Consider the following 25811-nt stretch of genomic DNA (forward strand, 5'->3'; position numbering starts at 1 on the left):
ATTAATAAATGCTTTTAATAAGGGTTTTTCATTGTTAGTTAATGTTGAAAATAGAAACTACTTATAAAGTGTTACCATAATCCAAAATATAAATAAAATCTTAAATTAATTTCCCATACAAGGAGCCTACCTGCGTGCCATCTGTGCCAGGTCAGGAAAGCGGCCTTGATTTGTCTTCCAAAATTCGAGAGGGTTATTGCTCCTGGGGATGGGGACTTCTGAGAGATACCCATCTACAGTGTTGGGAAAGTTCACTTTCTACATGAACTAGTTCAAAGTTCAATTCACAAATTTTAAAATGAACTAGTTCAGTTCATAGTTCAAACTACAACATTTTGAACTAAGTTCACTAAGTTCCAAAAATGAACTAGTTCATAGTTCTTTTTTTCCATATGTTGCTGCAAGCTATTATTTTTCACAATTATTGCCACAGCCCATATAGAATCACAGACAGCAATTATTTTATCAGTTTTAACAATGAAGCTATGCTCAGATTTCATCTTCATATAATATCCAATTTTGAATCCTTATCCAAACAGGGTTTACATTAGGATTGAGGGACAGCATTCCCCCATTGTTGCTTTAATGCTTTGTCTCCCATTCTCAGCGACATTGTCATAAACATCATAAAAAATTCTTTTAAATGATCATACACCTTCTTGCTACATGCTGCTGTCGCCTTTTTTTTCTTTTTTTTTTTGATGACGCGTCGCGCATGCGGCGGACGACTGTGCGCCACTGGTGGCTGGTGTTGCCAGATTGGGTGTTTTTTCGCTACATATTAAGACCCGTTTACTGTGTGTTTTAGCCGGGTTTTCGCCTGGAAAGCTCTATAGAAGCTGGCACCCTATTGAACGAAGTTAACCTGAGAGAGCGTGCCGTTCACAGACACCAGAATGAACGAGTTGACAGTAACGTTCATCAGGCAGTAATACAGCACGTTCAGTTCACGTTCGCCCAAAATATGAACGAGTTCAATGAACGCGTTCAGGCACAACACTGCCCATCTTACTGTTGAGCAGTCGAGCTTGTCCTCTGTCTTGCAAATGGGTTATTCTCTTGGAGGATCTCATCGAACATGTCAGACAGCGAGACTGTGCGCGGCTCATCTGTAGTACGAGCCCGTTTACTCTCTGAGCTGTTTTCATCTCCTGCGCTGTGCATCACCTGACAGTCTCCATCACCTAGCGGCTTTCCCAAATCCAGAACAATGTCTGCAAACGGCCGTTTTTGCATCTTTATCTGACACTTTTAAAGTGTTTCCACACTGCTGACATGTTTGCTGCATAAAGCGCGCGCCTATCACTCTACGCGGGTTATTTGATTGCGTCATTAAAAACGGCATTGTTCGGCAAAATTTATTCGGCCTTTGTACTTATTCGGCCGAACACCGAAAGTGCTTTTTTGGCTATTTTCGGCCGAATAATTTCGGTTGCCGAACATTCGGTGCATCCCTACTTTTAATTGTGTAACAAAAGCCCACAAATTCACTACCTCAGCCAGTTAGAATATGGTGACATGCCAATCAGCTAATCAACTCAAAACACCTGCAAAGGTTTCCTGAGCCTTCAAAATGTTCTCTCAGTTTGGTTCACTAGGCTACACAACCATGTGGAAGACTGCTGATCTGACAGCTGTCCAGAAGACAATCATTGACACCCTTCACAAGGAGGGAAAGCCACAAACTTTCATTGCAGAAGAAGCTGACTTCACAGAGTGCTGTATCCAAGCATGTTAACAGAAAGTTGAGTGGAAGGAAAAAGTGTGGAAGAAAAAGATGCACAACCAACCGAGAGAACAGCAGCCTTATGAGGATTGTCAAGCAGACTCGATTCAAGAATTTGAGTGAACTTCACAAGGAATGGAATATGTATATATGTATATATGTACATATATTGTGCAACAAGTCGGTATATTGATTAATGTGACAGGCATTACCATTAACCTTTCAAATAACCCTACGGGAGGTACACAGTTGATTTCAGCCGCCATAGGACTTTAACCTGTTAACTGTCACCGGACGGCAACATTGACTATACTATATTACAATCAAATATAATCTAATCTTGACAAACTATATATCATTGTAAAGGTCTAAGACTCCCAAATATATATTTTACCAATATTTTTTGTTAAAAATTATGTAGGAACAGTAATAGATTAATTTATGACAAGAGTGCACCCTCAGAAATCTACATTACAAAAGGAGTTTTGACCTTTGTTTAAAAAAATACTTCCTCGTTGCCTTTTTCTCTATAACATTTTAGAAATCATCAGAAGTTATATATCACTTGAAAACATAAAATCTCAAAATTCATCCTTTAAAACCCATTTTAAAAACAGACATTGCATTACCGTGTAAATGGCACATCAAAATCATGTTACAAAATGTTTTCATTCATGAATTATAAAAATTTAGGTTTGTACCATGCACATTCAAGTCTATCTTCAAAAACGTGAGTGACAGTTAACAGGTTAAAAAACAAATAAAACGGCATATGTGGCGGCCATATTGGACCTCTTGTGTGTTTATGTCCTGGATTACACGATTATACTTAATAGGCTGCATTGACTTCATAAACTGTGTTCTTTTATCCAAGATAAATGTCATAAACCTCAATGCAAAGGTTGATTTTTTAGTTGATTTTGATAGTTATCAATGTTTTATAGTACACCTAGTACCTCAGATTCAGTCATGGTTGCTCCACATGCCACTGTGTGTAGGACTGTTGACTGCATTAGCATGTTGTTAGCATTCTGTCATCGACTGGAGCCAAATGGATGTCATCCTCCTCAGCTTCTGCTGTGAGTCTTGAGTTGTGTGCTGTTCAGCTGCGAGATCTCTGTATTCCTAGATTGCTCTCCATTGTCATTAAGGTTTCTAGCATTAAGCATTTATGTTATCGATTTTAGCTTTAAATTGGTAAAATGTAATAAATACCCATATTGACTTTCAAATCAATGCATTGATGGCAGAGGCACATTGTATTTATGCAGGAGTCTGAGCCGGTCTCTAGAAGAGATTTGTGGGAAGAGATCAATGCAAGTGACAAAATGTGCTTAGCCTTTAACAACCGAGTTCTTTTTAGCTAATGCCAGAAAATGCAATTATGTTTCAACAGACAACATTAGAGACAATGTCTGTGGATCTAATACAATGTGTGCTTGCATACTCAGCATGAGCGCTACCTAGCAGACGCGATTTCATTACGTTTCCGAAGACTTCACACACTGGTGCTTGCTTGCTAATTTAACTTGCTCCCACCTGCTGTTGGCAAAAGTGTGTGTAATTGTTTTAGTTTAAAGCTGTTTTTTTTTTTATAAACGCAAATGTGAGGTGAATGAATATGCATGTCCTGTTTGGGTGTCTCCAATCCATCGAGTCATGATGAGACCCAGCTGGAGTCAGGAAAGACCCAGACCGGTCGGCATGGCAACCTCAGCATCAAACTGCTCATGCAACATTGATGCTGACCTTTTATTTGTATGATGTCGGCCCTCTCAAGCCCCTGCACGATACCTTCTGGCCCTGTGTAAAGTCCTAGGGCCTCATACAGGTGTGTCTCCTCTCACCTAGTCTCTCCATTCAAACCGAACTCAGCCACTTGCCGCCTCGTTCAGCTTTAATAAGTGTCAACATGTTACCAGCAGCAGTGTGGGGGAGGGAGACAGAAATATGATCTCCTTTTGAAAGAGACGTATGGAGAAAATGACCTCACTGTGGAGGAAAAGAGGCTGTGTTTGTGTGTCTGAACAGAGATGGTGGAGAAGATAATTATATCAAATCACACCTTTTACGCTGTATTCAGGCACTGCGAATAACATGAACCGTTGTTACTCATTCTTTTATATTTTCACCTATATCCTAGATTTGTACAATAAGGTATAAAAGTCTATAGTCTTTACCCTTGTGTGTGTATATATATACATATATATATATATATATATATATATATATATATATATATATATATATATATATATATATATATATATATATATATATATATATTAGGGGTGTAACGGTTCACAAAATTCACGGTTCGGTTCGGTTCAATACACTGATGTCATGGTTCGGTTCGGTACGGTTCGGTACGTTTTAGATACAGCAAAAAGAAAAAATTGGCAGATAAATTTCCTTGATTTTTTAAAAAATGTTTTATTTATTAAAACTAACAAAGTATGTGTTTTTTTTACATTGAACAATGATGGAGCTATTCTTTACCCATCTTCTATGGTGTTTTCTTAGCAGCATACTGTATAAAACAAAAATAGCTCCTTATAAATTTTTTTTTAAAAATTAAATGTTATATTGTTGTAGTGGTTATGAACAAATACAAAGATGTAACTCTTTTTATATGGAACTCTATAACTCTTTATATTTAGTGTGTTTTTACTCAATTGGTTCTCTATTTGGGCTTATGTTTTTTGGAACAAAGCAGGAATTACGGTCTGTCTGAAATGGGCTCGTGAAGGAATATTGTAATGGGGCTCAATTACATTAAGCATGTTCTTAAAACCTGCGTTTTCCACTACAAAGTAAGGTCTCATATCCGCGGCTATAACGTAAATGCACCATTCGCTGCGGTGATGTCCGTATACGGAGCCCGGGACGTCACCTGTAGGAGAAAAAAAATCAATCCGTGACGACGGTTTTGCAATCCGTCCCCTCAGTTTATAAACCGTACTCACGAATTCATAAACTGTTCACTCGATTTAACAAATCGTGCCCACGGATTAACAAACCGTGCCCACGAATTTCCAATCCGTGCACTTAGATTTTGTAAACCGTACCCTCGGTTTTTGAATCCGTAGCCTACCCACGAATTCATAATCCGTGTGCACGCTTTCGCAATCCGTTCCCTCGGATTTGTAAACCGTACTCACGGATTCATGCAGCAAACTCCTACGTGTTAACATACAGTTTTATTGAATATTATTATGTGGAATAGGTTTACAGCAAAGTGTCTTTAGTGATTCTCTATCAAGTGTAGTACGAGGTGGAATACAAAGATTTAATAAGAAAGATGCGCATTAAAATCTTGTTCAATTGCTGATAATCTATAATAGCACTTGATTATTATTGTGCAATAAACCTGGCATTGTGACTGACTCTGGAGTAATTTTTTCCTCTTTTGTAAGTTATTTTGGATAAAAGATTCTTATGCATAACCTGTTTAATAATATATAATAATGATACAAATAAAAATAAAGTTATTTTTTATAATTTTAATTTGTAGGCTAAATAAATGAGTACAAGACAGTAAAAATATTTGTCATAAAATAATTTGTGAATTGCTTTATTTTTAAATAACCTTTGGACAGTTTTGGAAATGCTTGTGTACAATTCTTTCTTAACATGAAGACTTATTTTTGTGATTTTATTATACTAAGCTCCACCCACCTCACCCCACCTGCCGGAGTTAGATGCATGTTTCACTGTTAAGTGTAAAATGCGTGTCAGTTTTCAAATCCGAGGGAACTGATTGCGAAAGCGTGTGCATGGATTATGAATTCGTGGGTACGGATTCAAAAACCGAGGGTACGGTTTATCTAAACGCACGGACTGGGAATTCGTGGGCACGGTTTGTTAATCCTGGGTACGATTTGTTAAACCGAGTGAACAGTTTATTAATTCATGAGCACGGTTTATAAACTGAGGGGACGGATTGCAAAACCGTCGCCACGGATTGATGTTTTTTCTCTCCTACAGGTGACGTGCGGGGCTCCGTACCGAGCCTTCAGCGCGTACTGAGTGAGCGAGCGCCTGACTGAGTAGCCTAACATAAACATATAAGTTGGTGTTTTTTTTTCTTCGGGGGTGTCAGGGGCATTGCCTGTTACGTCGTTTGGGTTATTCTACCTTGTTGAACGCATAACATTATATTTCACACACCTTTTTTATTTTCCAAATTTAATTAATTAGTCCAACGAACCGTTCGGTACATAATGCGTACCGCGTACCGAACCGAAAGCCTCGTACCGAACGGTTCAATACGAATACGCGTATCGTTACACCCCTAATATATATATATATATATATATGATTTCCTTGATAGCTTTTTTTCTGCAACATGGAGCCATTCATCATTCAAAATGCTCAAAGTTGAAAAGTCCCCACATTCATTGAGCTTTCATCTATTTCAACATAAGCATCTATCACATGCAATTGCTGAATGGTCATTCACTTTACCTGACTGCTAGTCTCATTAATCAGTGAATAAAGGGTAATATGTTCAGTTCAGGTGCACTTATGCAGATAACCTCAAATTCTTGAATATTTTACATTTGCTGCTTAAAAAAAGCCATTAACCATCTCTGCTCTGGAGTCAGGTCAGCCTTTGTGGGACTGCTCACAACCAGGAAATGTTTGTACCTGATTCGCTTCAACATTATCCCTACTGGTAACTTCCCTTAATCTGGCACCCTAATCAACCAAGGATATATTTAATTTTGCATAATTACTTCATCATGCCATTGGGGAGAGGTGGGGGCTTGATGAGTAGAGATCCGCCAGGATTTTTGTGACTCAGAGCACAATCCTATCTGTCATCCTTCACTACACACGGTACACATCAGAAATAAGAGCGTTTTTATACAGGTCAGGAGCAAAGAGACAATCTCAGAGTGAGAGATTAAGAAAAGTTAAACATTGGGTTGTTGGCCCTGAGTTTGATTGCTACTCCTGAAGTACTAGAATAAAGTGAAAGAAAGAAAGGGATAGAGTAAACACTTCACCACAAGTGTGTTGAAGTTAAACTAGATTAGGAGTTCACAACGTTTTGGTCCACAAACAGTTTTTACCCCAAAAAAGAATTCTTACTGGACAAATTATACAACCTATACATTACATTCATAAGAGTGACATTACATTTTTCATTCTACAATTTATTCATTTTATGGTTATTGACTCTATAACAAATAATGTAATTGGCACTCACCCTTTCTAATGAAATGCCTGGGCTTATGTGCTGTACCTTAGAAAATATATGATGTTTGGATAAGTACTGTATTTGGTCTTGATGCAAATGCATGCTGAATTCTAGTGGTTTTTAACCTTTTGTTTTTGTGTACTTAATTAACATTAGTAATGTAATATAAGTTTAAATTTACTTTATTTTTAGTGTTTTATTTTTTTATTTTTAAAATAATTATAATTATTTTAGTAATTTATTATAATTATTTCATGTTGACATTGTTTTAAAAATATATTAAAAATACTTTTTTTGTTGTTTTTTTTTATTATTGTTAATTACATTATTATAAGTAATTTTAGTTATATTATTAATATAACTTAATTTAAATCATTTTTAATCATCTTGCATTCTCATTAGGGCTTTGTTGAGGCCCCCTGTTTGGGCACCAATGCTGACTTTTGCGTTAAATAAGTCCTAGAAGTTATATCATTACTTTATGGCTCATATATGAACCATAAAAAGTAGAAAACAGAAGAATTGGGTGTGGTTTTTACAGTACTTAGATGTAGTAAATGTCAAAGACATTGCTTGTATTCCCTGTACTCTTGAGGGACAAGGGCTTGCTTGCAGAAAGCTTTCAGGTGTGAAGTGTCTTTGGTAGTAGTCCAGCTAAGGTTGTTTTATTGCTCAGGCTGGATTATGGTGAAAACAGAGTGCCTGTTACCTGTTCCAGTGTCTGCACATGCCATTACACTAATGCCTGAGCTCTTGGGAGAGTCAGCTGAACTATTGAACTATGGACAGTGAAGTCCGAGATGACTTTGGCAATAGTTTTAGCCCAGTGCAGGATTTGTTCCTTCCTGCTGGATCTATTTCAGGACTAGCGTAAATCCTCAGGCATTCCTCTTGGCCTCTTTAAACAAGTGCATTCAGGGGAGAATTTTGTGATGTAAAACCCACTCAGTAGATTGTGTTTTAGGGTGAGTGATGGGGGTCCAGGGGCCAACATTACACTGGGGGGTTTGAAGTGTCAGTGCCTGTTACAAGAGCCAACATTGATTCTACAGAGACCCCTGAGACCTTGTCAGTCACCACCTGTCCATTCCACCTCCAAACAATTCAGTCAATCTTCTGGAGAACTCTCCATTTGGTATCTTTCAAAAGCCAGTCTTCTCTTTCCACTCCATTTACTCACTCTCATGTCCAAACCATGTCCAAACCTGAATGACTATTTACATTTTTTTTTTCCCGAACACAAAAGATGTTATTTTGAAAATGTGTTGTCCATATAATGAAAGCCAAGAGTCCAAAACATGACCGGACCACAAAACCAGCCCAAAAACCAGACATTTTGCGAAACACAGACGAACGAAAGTCATACAGGTTTGGATTGACATGAGGCTGAGTAAATGATAAACCATCACTTTAAAAAATGCAGTAGCTTTCATGCTGGCAACCATGAATGATAGGAGAAGCCTTGTAGTAGCTTTCGCTTTATTTTGGGAGAACAAAATCATGGCTTTGGTTATAGCGGAAGCGCATATGTTGAGCGAAAATCAGCGTCAAGAAGAAGCTTTTTAAAGTAAGGTCAGATCTTGAGGCGGTGGGGCGGGTGTTAGTCTTCTTCTCTCTCTTTCTGTCAGTCTCACTCTCTCTCACAAGTAGAGGAGAGAGAACTGCTAGTGTAACTGGTGTGATGGGGGTGTAGAACTCCATCTGTTCACTTCATGATGGAAACCTGTCAGAGAATTGAGGGACCACCATTCGCAGCTGTCACCGAGCCATGGACAGTGCGGTAATATGCAGCCAAGAGCCAACGAAGGGTTGGGTTTAGGAGATGGGTTGGAGAAGCCTATGCTATGGGGTGGATGGTGGACGGGCAGTGTTTCTTCACAATGGTAATTGGCTTTAATAAGCCCTGCTGGGACATCTGCGTCAAAGACAGAGCCAAGCTCTGATCTGGAGCTCATGACGCATTGGTCCTTGCCTTCGTCTTGTTTGTCACCCTCTTTTGCTAACAGTCGCTTATATCGTAGCTTCTCTCCCACACTTGCACATCACAGGCACTCTTTTTTTTTCATTAGCTAAATCCCCCTTCTTTTGGCAAATCCCACTCATCAGTCCCCAGTAAAAATGTAGGGACATTCAAGGAGAGGAAGGTCACATCGGGTGGGAGAGGCAGATGAGGATTATATTAACCCTTCAAACCATGCGAGGAGCTAGGAATTGTGGATACTTTCCCCACCTTCTCCTTTTCCAAAGGTTTTAGTCGTATCCATGACTCCAGACACACCAACAGACAGCTTTATCGATGCATGGATAAACAATGGCACATAGCTATTTCAGCATCATAAATCACACTGCGTTTAGGCTTCATCATGCGGTCATCTTTTGAAGGGAGAATTCAGCAAATTTGAGAGGAATGCTATTCAATCAGCAGATGCCGAAAATGCTTTATCGGGAAACAGCAAGGTGTATGTAGCAGGCTGTGTGTGTGTGTGGTTTTTATTGATCATTGTCTTTAGTAAAGACTTCAGACGTCCTCAGAATTTCTCTGACTTTTTTCAAACATCTATAATGATATGAGAATGCACTGACTGCACAATGAGTTTGGAAGAATCTCTTGAAAGCATGTGGACCAAAGTCATTGGAAACCCAAAAAAGAAATGCAGAATAGTTCTCCCTGCTCTCCATTTGGAAACAGCATATTTTTGAGGGTTAGATATGCAGCAGAATAACATAATGGCAAACTCAAAGAGCAAAAATAAAAATAAGAAAGCTTGAAAGCTAGCAGGGGTTTTGAAGATGATTCATTGAATTCTAGTCTGTTGGGTTTATTCTGTGTTTTTAATGCATATTTGCCATTTTCCAACTCTGGAGAGGTTTTCTTTTTTTTTTTTTATTGAATTATTTTTCTTATAGAACACAAGACAGGTTGAATTTGATGGAAGCACATTGTGATTCGCTTTGATTTCAGGAAAATAGCCCGATCGTATTCTGCACTTACCTTTTAAAGTTATTAAGTGAGAGAAGAAGAGGTAGAAGGGGGAATAAAAAAGGAAAAACAATGACAGCAGCTAAAACGAGCTCTCTTATTGTGAAATACTAGGTGGCTTTTAATGGGTTTTATTTTGCACTAACTATTTCTTTGTTTTGGAGGGCAGGTCACATTTTACTTAAGCAGCTTGCTCGTTTTCTTTCTCTCTTACTCTCCTGCCTGTAAGTGCTAGAGAAAGAAAAAGAGAAAATGAAGTGATTTGTGAAGGTATTGATTGGCAGTGAGGTTATTGATCAGGGTGTTGTGTGAGATGGAGAAGGATGGGGTTGGGGGGGGGGCTCATTGTCTTGCTGGCCAGTCGGCAAAGATGGGCACTCGCCAGTCCTGCTGCTAGACTAAAGCCTTCCTCCAATAGACCACAGCTGCTGACCTCCGCCTTGACATGAGGGTGTGGTTATGTCCCAGCTTTGTTTATCTAAGTTAAGCTGATAATAAAAAAAATGCAAAGGTTAAAATAAGACAAAGTGAAATCCTAATCGAAGCAATTCAATATTCTAAACAGCCAGTTTTCTTCAGTCGGGAGCTAAAATGGAAGCACCTGAATTAGGGTTGCAAAAAGGTGAAACATTTCCAGTAAATCTAAGAAATATTCCAGATATTCTATAAACTTTCCAGGATTTTTCCCAAAATTTTCCACCCCTTTGCAACTTTAATCTAAATAAAACTGAAAAAAAAAAAAAATGTCTTCCAGGGAGGTATTTTTACGATGGCAGGATAACAATGAAGTTGATGACGTTTAGCATGGTCTGTTAAAAAACTCATTTGGAATGGCTAAATGTATTGCAAAATGTGGAAGATTAATTTACTAAAAATTAATTGTGCCCACTGATTCGTTTGAACAGCAGCATTCATTTGCCCACAGTCTGCTTTGCTAAAGTGCCAGATTAAATGAAGAAATGTATGCAGGTTCCCATCTTCCAGATCAGTTTTGAGTGCTAAATTGTCGAGGATGCAGTCTATCATGATCTAGCATACTTTAATGGGACTTATGCTATTGTTTTACCTTTTCAAATTCAGAGAATGTGCTTGACTACACTGTGTCTGGATTCATTCTCATAATAACAAATAACAGATTGCCAGCATATTAGTTATCAGCCGATATTAGTATTACAGTGACCATTATATATTTTTTTCTACAGACAGGATGTTTAATTTAATTTCTGCCTATTTTAAAATTGTAATAATAATTAGGTGCGCTGTTAAATATAATCTTTATTGGATCCCAAAAATGAAAATCCATCTTTTATTCAAAAACATTTTGCATGTTTCTTTGTTTATTTATTTTCTCGAGCTGCATGATTATGATAATTGTTGATTATTCCCTTAAAATTGTAAATGCGATTATTAATTACGATGTTCATAGTTTACATTGAATGTTAATGCCATTGTTTGAAGCAACTGCATGCTGTATTTTTATATGAAAATAAACAAGCTGAAAACACTAACTGAAAAAAAAATGTATTGCTTTGCTATAGTATTAAGCCTCAAATGTCAACTGTACATTTGATTTGTTTCTTCTTTAAATATAAAAGTAAAAACACGCATGGTATTATAATGCCACATTAAAACTAAATTTAAAACAATGAAAAGAAAACCTTACGATAAAGGGGGGAAAACACATCTTAAGCACACAGAATAACATAAGTGGACTTTAAATGATGAATTGCTGCTTTGAACGATTACATAACTGTAGCATCTGTAATTGTAATCGCAATTAGAATTTCTATTAATTGTGCAGCCTTACACAGTAATAAAACATTTTGTAGTCAATCATTATTAGTCATGCACAATAAGTGTCTTGTGATTTTCAGACAGAATTGATATTGGTGCATCTCTAATTTGATCATCACTCCTTGAATTATTCTACAGCCATGATCAATTTAAAATGTACACAAACATCTATTTTAAATAAAATTCGGTTTTCTGCCGGCAGTAATAGTGCAGTGTTAATTGCACAGTGCTATTTCAGTGCATAAACACCAAGTTAAACTGAATTACTGGTGGTTAGTCAAATAAAACGTGTTTATTTTGTGTTGAAATGCCATGTTTAGTGAATTCACCCCCTAGTGTACTGTAATTCAGCAGATCAGTGTATAAATACTGGAGCTCTTTTGGTGTTCCTGTGGGTGTAGCATGAAGCCATCTGGCTATTGCTTGGATTTAGTCCAGAAGAGATGCCGTAGACCCCCATCCCTCTCCATTATTGATCTGCCCCCTCACCAAGTGCAATATCTCAATGGATTTCAAGAAGCATGTACATGTAATTTCACTATTTATTTTACCCATTTTCAATTTTACTTCACTCTCATCTTTGAACTTTTTAGTGAAAAAAAAAAGATGAAAAAGATCCTCGAGGCTGATGATAGAGAAATGTCTAAGAAAAGGCTGAGTTGGGGGAGAGGGATGAATTAAGTGAATTGGTTGAATGAAGGCACATAATGATGTGGATGGACTACGGGGCAGTTCAGAAGGAGCGCTAGGAATATGGGTGCACACGTGCAAAGGAGGATGTGCATGAATGAGTTAGAGAGGAGGACGCACTCCTCAACATACTCACTCCAGACGGCTTTAAATTATAGAGTCTTGGGTAGCGTCAGGAAACCAGTGACTTATTCATGTATATTTCAGGAAGTTGTAATCATTTTAATGCTTGTCTGCTTTCTTTTGTCCCAGAGATAAGATCGTGACATAGTAGGTCCTGCTCTCAGGTCTCCATTTTTAATACTAGGGCTTGAGAAGTGACAGTTTTTGAGCCAGACTTTTGACTTAACACTACAGCCTATTCTGGTTAAAAACTGCCCAATGCGCAGGAAGTGACTGTCTAACATTGAAACCGATTAACCAGTTTATCATGTATTTATGTGTTGTTTACAACCTGTCCTCCAACTAATACGCTTGTATAGGTCGTTTGTCCAAATCCCTGAAATACGACCCATCAGAGCGTATACTACAATTGCGCCCCTATCGGCAAAAGGTTGTTTTCATATTAATGTTTTGTACTCTTTTATTTGACCTCTGGTTTGCGTTTCGTGTAGCTCAGTTAGAAGATTATTGCGTGATACCTTGATATGTAATCATGCTATCATGGGTTCGATCCCAGGTAACGGACGTGCACGAAAATGTATGCTCAATAAATCATAATTTAGCATGATTTCTGTGAGGGTGAGGTTTAGGGGTGGGGTTAGGTGTGGTCATTCAAACGAATAAGCCACCTAGTAAAATATGTAGGAAATACTGTGAGATCGGTGTAAAACGCCCACACATTGCATTTAAATAAACGTGCATTTTAATTCGTAATGACGTTATACGTAAATTCATGACGACAGACGCAACGTGATACTGTCATTATTTTTACACCCGCTACAGGGCGCTTAACTTTAAAACGTAAATATAGGTCGTAATAATTGCTTGCTCAAACGACCTATATGGTCGTTTTTTGTTGGAGGACAGGCTCGTTGTTTAGGGAATGGTTTGTATGATTCTGATTGTAAATATCAAGTTTACTTGCTTCTAGTTTACTTGCTTACCTTTGGAGTGCAAATCTCCAAACATTGTTTATCCTTTAAGAAAAAGATAAACTTTCTTCCTGCGCCTTCCTTCTATGTCCTTGAACCCCCTGTCATAATAGATTTACCTCTCCACGGCCACATTGCCCTTTGGTAGTCCAGTGGGCTCTCCCTCCTAAAAGTGGTTGCCATAAACATGCCTTAAGAAAAACAAAATCACATTTCTGTGTATATTCTTTTTATGTACAGTACTTCTTCATTCTGCCTCTTTTCTCTGTCCCTTGCCCTTTGTCTATGATGTGTGGGAGAGTTTTAACCAAAAGTCGATGCTGGTAAATACATTCGGCGAGGTTAAAGCCAGGGTCATGGCCTCGAGCTGGTGGGACCGTGCACAGAGAGAGAGAGAGGAATTGATTGGGCTTTTATATGTGGAAATTGAGAAAATAGAGCGGGTTTTTTGTGTGACCTGCCCTTGCCCAGTATACTATATATAGCTACAGAGAAACAAAATAACGCCAGCTTTCATATTTTTTTTTGTTTTCCCTGACCCTTCATTTTAGTTTTTAATAAAACGTAATGAAATGGAAGGACAAGGAGGAAGAGGGTGAAATAAACAGGCTGAGAAGGAAGCACAGGTAGGGAAAAAATATCTAAGATGGTTTTTTGGTCTCCCAGGTTAGTCTGGTTTGCTTGTTTTAGAGGCGTTTTGGGATCTTGTAAGTTGGACAGTCTGCAAAGACCAGCAAAACCAGCTGAACACAAGATAGCCAGGTTGAGAGACCAATTAGACCTCCCTAAACCAGTTTTGTGCAGGCTAGAAGAGCTTGACCAGGCTCAGGGAGCAAATTAACCATCTTAAACTATCTTTGGACAGGCTGGGAGACCAGTTATACCAGCATAAACCACATACTGTCACACTGGGAATGTCTGCTGAAACTCCTGTCAGATATCTACTGTATCTAACAGCAGTGCAGAGTAGTCGATAACTTAATCAGACAGTAAACACTGGGAAATCTGTATAGGAAGCCTCCGGGATTTACGCACAACCTGTTGTACTGAAGACTGCTTATTCTACTAGACACAGTTCGCTCGCTCCCTCCGTTTTGTTATTATAGAGCAAAACTGATGCTGTGTTTGCCTCAATGGTATAGTCTCCAGAGTCTTTCTCCATTACTCGTGCACAGAGCAGAGGTGTATCACACATACCCCTGGTGGTCTTGCTATAAATTAGATTTTTTAGAATAATATCTCAGAAAATGGATGTCTCCCAGGAGATGAACGTGTCCTCACTGACACAAACAAGCCATTATTCCTCAGCCATTTATTTAGCAACCCAATCATGCTTTAATATCCTTTTAGTATTGCTTATCACAGTTTCGTCTTCTGTACCTCCACAGCCCCATCACTGGACCATCATTTTGCATTAATATTATTAAAGTGAAATGATTACAGGGACTCAGTTTAAAGCTAAAAACAGCCAATAATGGGTCTCTTCTTCTCAAACTGAAGCAGTTTAACAAAACACCAAAACGACTTGAGAGATTTGATTCAATGAAAACGGGACAAGTGACATTTCTTATTGTATTTTAGAGAACTATAGGTCAATACATATTAAATCCCATCTGGAAAGCACAAATATACTGTATCTAAAGCCTTGAGCTTTCATTCACACAACTTCACACACATCTATATGTGGAAATGGGACACATTGTAAAACCAACAACGCCTTTTCCCCATTGGTTCTAGGGCTGTTGTCATGGCAACATGTTCCAGCGCTCATGGTTGTGGCACCACATTGCTAGAAAATGAGCGTGAAGCTCAAAACGCCTAGGCTGACATCATGGCAGAAATGTGCAGCCACAGGAAGACTCTGCTCACACTTCTAGATAACGCCGATTGCGAAAGACATGGGTACCTAATGCATAAATAATGAGCAGTGTAGCAAGTTTTCAATCTACACGGAATGCGTAACTGACACAATTTGTCCAATCAGAACTAGAGATGCTTCTATAATCGAATTTTACCTGATAATGATAAGACAATATTTCTTGTTATAGCTGATAAATGATAAATTGGTTTAACTAGAATCAAATCTAGAGTAAATCAAATGCTACAACCGAAATTAGGCATTACAGCATTATGAAATATAGTATGAAAAATTTATATTCATTTTATGATTAGCTAAAGACAGAAATGAACATAAATTTACTGTACATTTTCAGTATTCTGGTCTGTACTGAATATGCAAAAACAATTTATGTTGAATTTATATTATTTTTTCACTAATGTATTGTGTTGTTTCTGGTTAGGACAGAATGTAAAAGTCATCGGAGTAGATTTTGGCTCCTTGTTTAGTGTGCTACAAATAAAAGAGGACTTAATATGAGTTTCAGCAAAGGCACAGGTGTTGCGGTTCGAATTGAACACTTCACGTTAAGTCATGGAGATTGCGAAATGATTAAATGAGTGATAACCTACACATATGGAATGAAAATCGGTGTGGTCTGGCTCACTTGAGAATCGCATGCCATGGAAAAGCTTTCTCATTCTTCATTTTATACTCTCATTGATGGAATAGACTTGCAGGGCTTCAGATTCCCTCCCCCTATCAATAAGAATTAAGTAGTAGATGTTTCACATACATATGCATTATTGAAACATGAATTTGCATAGCTCCGACATTCAGCTCCTGTCACGCTCACAGGCACAGACGTTCAGTCACTGACCCTAGGTCCAGGTTGTCTGCTCTATTATTACATCTATATATGATAATGCTCAACAGCAACCAGGTTTAAATGCTTGATTTCTCTGTGCATAGTACACAGTCCACAGTCATTGATATACACTGTAGGGATTGTGGCGAAATGTGAGTCACTGTGAGTCAACACTGACTTCTTATTCGTGGCTGTTAATATCTGCACAATTAAAAGTGTTTGCATCTAAAGTTTATAATTTCCTTAATTAGAGTTCTGTAAATTAATTAATTTGATGGAAATACTATTATGTGGACCCACATAATAATCAGAAAAAATAGGATATTGTTTTGCAAAATGATTTTAGAGGTGTAATGTTGGTGTACAGTATGTATTTTAATATAACAACACACACACACATATATATGCTATATATAGTTATGTATGTAAATACTGTATACAGCAATCTAAAATAACAGCTTTCTATTTAATATATTTAATATATGCATTTTTTTATTATTATTTAATTACTTTTTTTTTATTCTCTGGCTGTCCATTTTTGCTTGATGAATATAGATTTTTGTGCAAATTGTAAAAGGTTTACAACAGTTATAGTGATCCGATTATAACATATAAAGGAGCAAAATGACATAATGATAAAGAAAACAAAATGTCTTATTCTCCACTCTTTCTTTTCAGCTTCTTTCTTGTTTTCTTCTGAACATTAATTTATACAGTGTCAGATAATAGGAATAACACCGGCCTCTTTAATTAGTCTCTAGATATGCGACTGAAGAGTGAGTCTCCAAGAAGTGCCGTCCTTTGCAGCCCAATCCCACTGAGAGGCTTTCACGGACTCTATATGACTGTGTCCTCAAGTTGTTGGTTTTGACCTGATTTACTCAGAATCAACCAAGCAGCCAAAGTGCTGCAATGAATCTCAAATAGGTACATAGGTGACAAGCACTGTGTAAGAGACAACAGTGGGCAGGTGAGCATGTCGTGTGCCCGCTTATGTTCCACATGTGTGATTCTTTGTAGGTAGCCGACTACTGATAAAAAATAAAACAGGAAAAAAAAAGAAAAGCTCATTGCATTCACCTGATAGGTGTCAATCAGTTTGTGGCAGCTCTAGGTTCTTGCCATATTGGACCTTGCCTGAGAGAATTGATTTGAATGGATGTTTGTGTTTTGATGGCAATTGTGAGACAGGAATGTCTCAGAGGAGTTAACACAGATTATTTTTAGTGTTTGTGTGTTATTGTATGAAGTCAGTGATCAGGAACAGCTAGACAGATCCTGGACCATACCGAGTGGTCATGCCATCCTATCTGGACCTGTTCTGGTAGTCCGTGATAAGAAAAATTCTGTAAAATAGTTCTGTAATATACTGAACATCATTTTTTTTTAAAACAAACACAAACACACACACACACATATGTTTGTTTTTGTGAAATGTAGGGACATCCCGTAGGCGTAATGGTTTTCATACTGTACAAACTGTATATTCTATGGCCCTACACCTACCCCTAACACTCACAGGAAACTAATTCTGTATGGTTTATTGTAGTGGAGAATAGGAGAAAGAAAGATGCTGTGTGACAGAGTGGAAAGAAAGTGTGCTTTTCATAGGTAATGAAAAAAAAAGTTATTTTTGGGGGAAAACATGGAAATAGTTTGACATTTTTATCATATTATTTATTAGCTATTTTTAGTTGCTTAGTCAATGTATATTTGGGTTTTGGATTTGTTGTGCAGTGTGGAGAACAAAAATATGTTCGTAAGGTTTGTAAATGTTTATTTTATTTTACATTATTTTAAATGTAATTATAAAATTTCCAGTTTTTTAATGAACTGTCTAAAACCCGATCTTCCTAGCAGAGTGCTTGTGTTGGGACAAGTACCACAAAAAGAAAGCAAAATAATAAAAGGAAGCAAAGATAATAACGCTGTAATCCTGTCTCTTCAGACCGTAGTTCTGAAGGTCATGAGTTAATTAAAAGAGTTTTTAAAATGAACACTACTTTGCGTGAGGAGGATCTTTTGTTCCATCCTCATATTACTGTAGTGTTTTAGAACGCTGCACTTTTCATATGATTGTGGCTTTCTAAAATTGATACTTATGTCTGTGTCTCTTTGTAGGTTGCAGAGGAAAGCTGTGTGGATTTGGAGCGCTGTGTGAGAGAGACTCCACTGACCCCTCTAAAGGAGAGTGTGTTTGTAAGAAGATTGTATGCACGTCTGTGGTGGCGCCGGTGTGCGGTTCTGACTCCTCTACCTATTCCAATGAGTGTGAGCTGGAGAAAGCCCAGTGCAATACACAGAGACGCATCAAGGTGATGCGCAGAGGGCCCTGTGGTAAGTCTAGTCACATGCACAAATCAGTACATCTACACTTGTGAGGACCTGCCGACTATTGTTCTTAAATTAAAGGGAAAATTCACCAACAATGTCTTTCCAAACTCTCTTTTTCACTGTGGAACACAAAAGGAGTTTAGAATAATATTTGGTTGCTCTTTTAGTGAATTTAAACACTGACGCATGTTTCTTACACCAGAGGATTTCTTTCTTTCTTTTTTTATACGAAGGACCCCAAAATATGATGATGGTCAGTCATTTTTATGTATAAACATTATATACTCTACTGTGTAAGAAAAATAGTAAACATGCAAAATGTAAAATTTAATTTAAAAAAAATATATATTTTCATTAAAATCCTTAGTCAATATACTAAAGCAAAATATAAAATATTCATCTGTAAAAAAGTTACATTAGTCTGTTTCGATTTAAATAAAAAAACGATTTAATATATACATTTTCAACCTAAATAAAATACTGTACATTGCAAGAAAGTTTTGTTGATTTCTTTAATTATTTATTGAAACCATAACCTTACAGCTCTTTTGGTTATTTATTATTTATTATTTGGCACTTTATATGTTTTTTCTCTAAGTTAGGCAATTTTGGACCATGCTCACAAGTTGGATTAACTACACAGAAGTTTTTCTACACCCTTCCACTTGCTCACAATTTTTTTTTTTATTCAAGCATTTTTGATAGTGTACATGCCAAAAACAATAATTATCCACTTATTATCCCAATGTTTCTATATTCATGAATCCCTATATGGATAGATCTTCTATGGCGTGGAGAATGTGAGTTTTGTGTTTTCTGTTCATCATGTATATTCTAATCAGTTTATTTCCATGAATGATAACTAATATGTGAAATGTGGCCCATCATTAGACGGGCTCTGTGGCTGTTGGCCTGGCCAGCGTGAGCCTTAATTACGTGATTCAGTGGAACATGCCGTACAAAGCTTTCAAAGAGCTCTAATTAGCCGCCTCACATGTTGTCTAGCAGGAAGTGATCAGTCCTGAGGAATGAGAGCCCCAGCCTATCAGTAAACTTCAGCCTCCATTGAGAAACGCACTAAAGATCACTCTTTGTGTTAATGCAGTTGATGTTTGGCTCCATGCTAATCGCTGCAGGCTCCGCGGCAGGGCTTTAATGGGCAGTAGCCTCCCTGCTATTGGGATAATGAAATTTGCAGTGTGGCTATCAGGGGTCATATATCTCTCGCTCAAATGCCATCAGTGGCGATAGATAAACGGGCGTTTCAGTGTTTCTCCTGGGTAGAGGTGAGAGATGAGAGTCATGTTAGCTGCCATCTTTTGCCAACATCTACTCCGGTGGTATAGAATTTTTTGCATATAAAAAAAAAAAATAATTAAACAGAATTTTTAGCAGCCATTACTCCAGTCTTCATTGTCACTTGATCCTTCAGAAATCAGTATAATACAATTATTTGCCGCTCAAGAAACATTTATTATGATCATTATCAATGTTGAAAATGGCCGTACTGATTCATAATTTTTGGGGAAACTGACTCAAAGTCAAAATACAGCTGAGTAGGCAAAATAAACATATTTATAGCTGGTAGGCGTTTTCAATTCACACTGCATTGGCAGGAGTGAAAAAGGGTTAATTTGCACCACATGCACAGGATAAAAGGTGATACAGAAAAAGAAATACAGAGAGGTGCTGGTTTGTAAAGATGAGCAGGGGAGCGTAGGTGCTTCAATAATATTGAACTCCGGTGGGTAAACTGAATCTCCAGCTGTTTGTGTGAGTGAGTGAGTCAGTCATTCAGAGAGTCAGCGAGTGGAGGAAAGAAGTGGAGTGTGTGTGGAGCTCATTTCAGGTGGGCAGTATGCTGGAACTCATCTGGATTGGCAGCGGTACAGCGGAGCATCGGGCCAGAGCAATCGATCAATGAAAGCATTGATCATATGTGTGCAGAGCACGTCTGGAATTACTGTGATTGCCAGGAGTGCTCTCTTTTCTCACTCTGTCTTTTTTTTGCACATTAACGTCTCTTCACCTCCAGCCTGACTCGGCTGATGAAAACCAGTTTTGAGTGCCCACAGCACGGAGGTTCATCAAAAATTCACTCCCTAAACCAGGCCTACAACTTAAACTAGCCGCAGAGCCTGAAACTGTTGGCTTCTGTTGTCTAAATGAGATTATTCTGCTGTACGGAAGAGCGGGGGTGGAAAAGTCTTAACCTCAGGGTATCATGGGAGGCTGCTTAATGGAGGAATCAATATGTTTGTCCCATTATTGACAGCTGAAACGGTGTTCCTTCACTTGGGAAGTATGGCTCATTTCTCTCAGATGCTTTACCTGCTATAACTCCAGGTGTTGATACTGTTTTTTTCCCCTCGGTTGCTTCTCGCACTCTCCTTCAACCGATTCTCACATATAAGAGGTGCTACATGTGTGCTTTACTGTCCTTTAATGACGCCAAAGCTGACGTTCATCCAAGCACATAACGGTTGCAGCAGCAGCCGTGAGAGACTGTTGATTTATGATCTTTCTTCAAACACATCTTAGTCTATATTAAAGCAACTCTCTGAGTTTACCCCGAGGCTAAGTAGCATAGGGATATACTGTTTGAACACATCATAATAGCGATCCATCTCAGAAGAAAAGAACAGAATGCTTGATTAATAATGCTTTGATGTAGATGAAGGTGAGCTTAAAAATAAGCTTTGCTGAAAAGTGAAGAGTGTATATATATTTATATCTGTATATATATGTGTGTGTGTGTGTACATGTGTGTGTGTGTGTGTGTATGTATGTACTGTATATACTGTCTGGCCGCACTAGTGTCACAGAAAGTGTCATTTTAGTGTCACCTTTCAGCAAAGCTTTCATATATATTTCATATTTATTTATTTATTTATTCTGAAATTATTATTTATTTAAGCAAAATGCTAAAAGGTGTGGCTTGTTGGAGTGTTGCTATGTAGCTTTAGGGTTTTCTGGGTGGAGACTGTACAACACATGATATTCAGGCCCATACCTTGTGATTGTCTATGGGAATTTTTCATATTTTTGTCGTTTTGGTTTTGTGTTTTTTTCAAGTTAGAGCACTTAAAAATGTAACCGTTTACCTCTCCTACATGTTATTTGATTTAAGCCTTGTCAACATCTGATTGTGCTGTTTATAGTTTTGTGTCTATTAATATTAGATAAAATACTGTATTTAGCAATGACAGTTTACACTCATCAGCTTTATGCATTTGTTAATGGTTTAGGTGTGTGAATGCACTTTTGTCTCCCTTATTAGAGACATGATCTGAAAACTTATGTGCAGTTTGGTTGATTGTTCCCTGTGATGGCTCGTTATTCAGGCACTGGTGACACCTCCATGGCCACTGAGCACGCTGATGGCATGTAGCCAGCCTTGCTTTGTGCAAATGAGTTTTTCACTCACCCTGTTCGACCCCTACGTCGGCTCCCGTGCTCGTGCGTGGAGATGCTCGCCACAACACATTCACCTGTCTCCGTGACGGGAGACTCAATTCACACTCATCAGCAGCTTCTCGGCTTCCTTACTCCATCTGAGAATAAACCCTGCGGTTCCTCACTCTCAGACTAAATTTAGCTTGGGTTACGTCTGGTCCACAGTCTTGGCTTCTCCACCGGCACACAATTTTAGCAATATCGACACTCTCCTTCAATAATGGAGTCCTCTAAATGAATTCTGGAAGCAGGTACTATGTGATCTAGCAACATCCATCATAGAGATTTATTTTATTTTTTATAAACTCATTTAGCTAAAAACCAGTGTCATCTGCTAAAATTAACCTGCATGGTTCTGGTAAATAGTGTTGGGGTCTGTGGGGATCTGCACAGGCCAATAAAGCCTAAACCCATTCTGTAAATGTGATGCTTTGACCCAAACAATTAGTCATTTCACATTTTTAAACCATGAGATTTTAAATCCTAAGCTATTAATGTGGTTTTAAACTTTTGGCCCCCCATGTTGGGATCCATCAGGCTCAAATCTGGCATATCACTTGTAGCTTGTCTTATACCAACACTACCACACAGCTACTCTATATACTGTAGGCTCACAAAAAAACACCCAGATGTCAGCGAGAATATGATCAATGCCATCATCAGAGCTTCATTCTGCTGCTTATCCCCTAGAGAATGAGTATACTTCTTATACAAATCTGTTTCTCTCGCTCTTCTCCTCTGTCTATGTCTCTCTCTCTCTCTCTCTCTCCCTGCCGTCCTGCTCACGAAGGGGGAGGATGTAGTGTTGAAGTGAGATAAGGCAGATTACAGAAGGACGGTCACATTAAAAAGGCACATTTTCCACGCTCTCGCTTCTAATAACAGATGGGAGAGCTTTTTACAACTTATTCATGTATTCATGCATTTGACTGGTCTGAATAATGCATTGTTATTTTTAACCCCTACCACACTTGAGTGGAATATTGAGTGTAGCAATCAGGGATTTTTTCATAATGTAATGTTCCATTTGGAACCTTTACATAATTTCTTGCACTTTTAGAAATTTCCGAGGGTCCCCTGACCAATTTTTGGACAGTAATAATTATATTTTAGTATAGTAAAAAAACTCTGCTTGACCAGAGTGCACTGAATAAAAATGTAGGCGGTTGCAGAAAACCAGCATTTTCATTAGCTGATCATAATCTGTGTGCTCCTAATATGGCTACTTTCCTGATGTAATCTAATTTATATTCACAAGCCAGGCTGATCATTGAAGCACAGCAGTAAAAATCATATGGACTTTTTTTTATAGACATACTTATTTCAGTAGTATAAAATGTGAATCTCTCCAATATCTTAAATAAATTATTATTGTGTATATATTTGACTATTTAGTCAAATACATTTGATTTTGTACCTTGTCTATGTCTATGAATAATTTTAGATTCAACACATTTAGTTACATCATCTACAGTGCTTCATGAGCTGCGTAGTTCATTGGCTCGTAAAAGACGAACACAGCCTTTGGCATTTTCTGTGAATTTCAAAATGTTGTTATGAAATCCCTACGGAGAAAATGAATGGGAAAAATTCTGGAATCATCCGCTGACGAAATGAGTGTTTGTTTTTGCACTAATTTGAACTAGAGTATACAGTTTATTACCCTGTATTTACCATGTCAGTACAGTGTGTCTACCATGCACCTTACTATTTGATGGCCGCAGTATGCTTAACCCCTGTGCTTTTGAAAGTAATTCAAAAAGACATTTTAAAGAAACAATCACAGCTGATTGGGTGTGATTATATTTTACTATATTTCAAACAGCATTTGAATGCACCCCCGTACTTAAATACATGCACTCGCTGTGCCAGAGACTGATTATTGACTGTTACGTTCAGCTTCCTGTTTGTGTAGCACACTGTCAGACACTCCGACACACATACCAGCAGCACAACCACTGCCTTTCCCATCGTCTTTATGATAATAAGCTGCTGTTTGTCCTCTTACATACCCTTTCCTTTTTCTATTTTCCTCACAAGACATCCTCATCCAAAGAACTAGTACATCTAAACAAGATGAGTTCATTTCGTCCCTTAATTACATTTCCCTCCAACGATGTCCTTCTCGTCCGACCTTCCCCGAATCACGTACACAAACCCATGCCACTTTACACGCTTGCACATTCAAGCATGCATGAGTACAAAGCCATTCATGAAAACCTGCCTGTGTCCACTCAAGGCCCTTTGCAGTAATCACCGAGGTGTCTGTCTGACCTTTCTCAGGTTAATGCAGGAGAGAGCAGCTCCTCCCATCAGCCAGCAGGGGTTCTGGTGACAAAGAGATTCTTTCATATGACCCTCTCTAAAGCTCTTTGTGTCCCTTAAAGTCTGCATGGAGAACACATGTGCAGGAGAGGCCAGCCCCTTTGAGAGAGATTTCTTTAAATATATAGTAATCAAGTAAAAGTATGTATCATACCTATATGCAAATATATATATATATATGTATATTAGGGCTGGGCAATTTTATAGATTAATCGATTAATTAATTATCGATTAATTCAAATTTATTGTTTTGCTGAGGAATCATGATTTTGAATAGAAATATTACCAAATGTCACAATTTGACATTTTTACAATATGCGGGTGATAACCGTAAAGAGAAAAGAGTGATCCAACCGCATGTCGTGCACATGATTAACCACTCACGTGTGACGCACTCTGTGATGGACCATTCCTGTTTGTATGCAAGATGTGCCTTGAACATTATATTACACCAATGTTTCCCAAATTGGGGTTTGTGATCTGACGGAAAGCTAATGATTAAATCATAAAAATGTCTAATTTAACTAATTGTGTGGTCTTTCCATTTTCTGTAATTAAAGTAACCTGACTAGTGGCTGGTATGTACAGTTCCGTAAAACTGGAAGACTTTCCAAATGTATTTAAGCAGTAGGAACTTTTAAAAAAGAAAATGTAAGAGAAAAAAGAATTACGGAACATTACATTATGGATAATTTACTGCCATTGTGTAAATGTGTAATCTGTAAAAAAGTAACTGTAATATGATCATGAGCACGTTAAAATGTATATAATCTAATTACAAGTACTTAATTTTGAAATCTGATTATATAATACAGATGACATGTAATCAATTACTACCAGCACTGTATATACAGTATAGCTATAGATATGGATGTATGTATATTTGCTCTCTGGGTATCCACATTTTGTATTATGGAGCTGCTAAACCACTTGAAAATCTAATTCCCGTCTCTCTCAACAGACTGTATATTATCAACTTGCAGAATGCATGAATACCAACTGATAAATATGTGTTTGTGTGTGTGTTTGAAAGGGCTTGCTTGAAGGAAAAGAAAATGATTAGTGTCAAATGTGTCTGCTGATTGTACTCAAAATTAGTTTGAAAGAAGTGTTTTATTTTTTATTTTTTTGTATCTTGCTTTTAGCCAAAACAAACAATTCCATCTTCATCATTATGTTTTAGCACTGCCCAAACGGAGCAGTGTGGGGAAGGATCATTATGTAAGCTGTATATAGCCTACAAAATAAGGTGTCTTGCCCTTTTCTTTGTCTACTATCATTAAACTTTGACCTCTTGAAAGTCCCAAAGCAGTTGCTTTGAATCTGGTGACCTGTTTCTGTTGGAGTGCAGTGCCTGCTTGAGCCCTTATATTGTTAATTAGTTTTGCTTGCTGAAGTAGGTTTTGCTATTACTAACCACTATTGCCCCTACTTGGGGATTTTAACAAATTCCTAACATTAAGTATTACAGTTTAGAATATATCTTGCCTTGCCCAACATT

The 25811-nt window shown here is 37.8% G+C and overlaps 1 protein-coding gene across 6 annotated transcripts in view; it reads left to right on the plus strand.

The window, feature by feature from the left end:
• Positions 1-25811, plus strand: part of LOC113045587 (agrin-like) — a 141155-nt gene that overhangs the window by 20765 nt on the left and 94579 nt on the right. For all 6 annotated transcript variants that reach the window (XM_026206024.1, XM_026206025.1, XM_026206027.1 and 3 more), the window contains exon 3: positions 18317-18532. In XM_026206024.1, the coding sequence (XP_026061809.1) occupies positions 18317-18532 (216 nt within the window). The remainder of the gene's footprint in view (positions 1-18316; positions 18533-25811) is intronic.

The sequence above is a fragment of the Carassius auratus genome, chromosome 27 (assembly GCF_003368295.1).
Source record: "Carassius auratus strain Wakin chromosome 27, ASM336829v1, whole genome shotgun sequence".
NCBI lineage: Eukaryota > Metazoa > Chordata > Actinopteri > Cypriniformes > Cyprinidae > Carassius > Carassius auratus.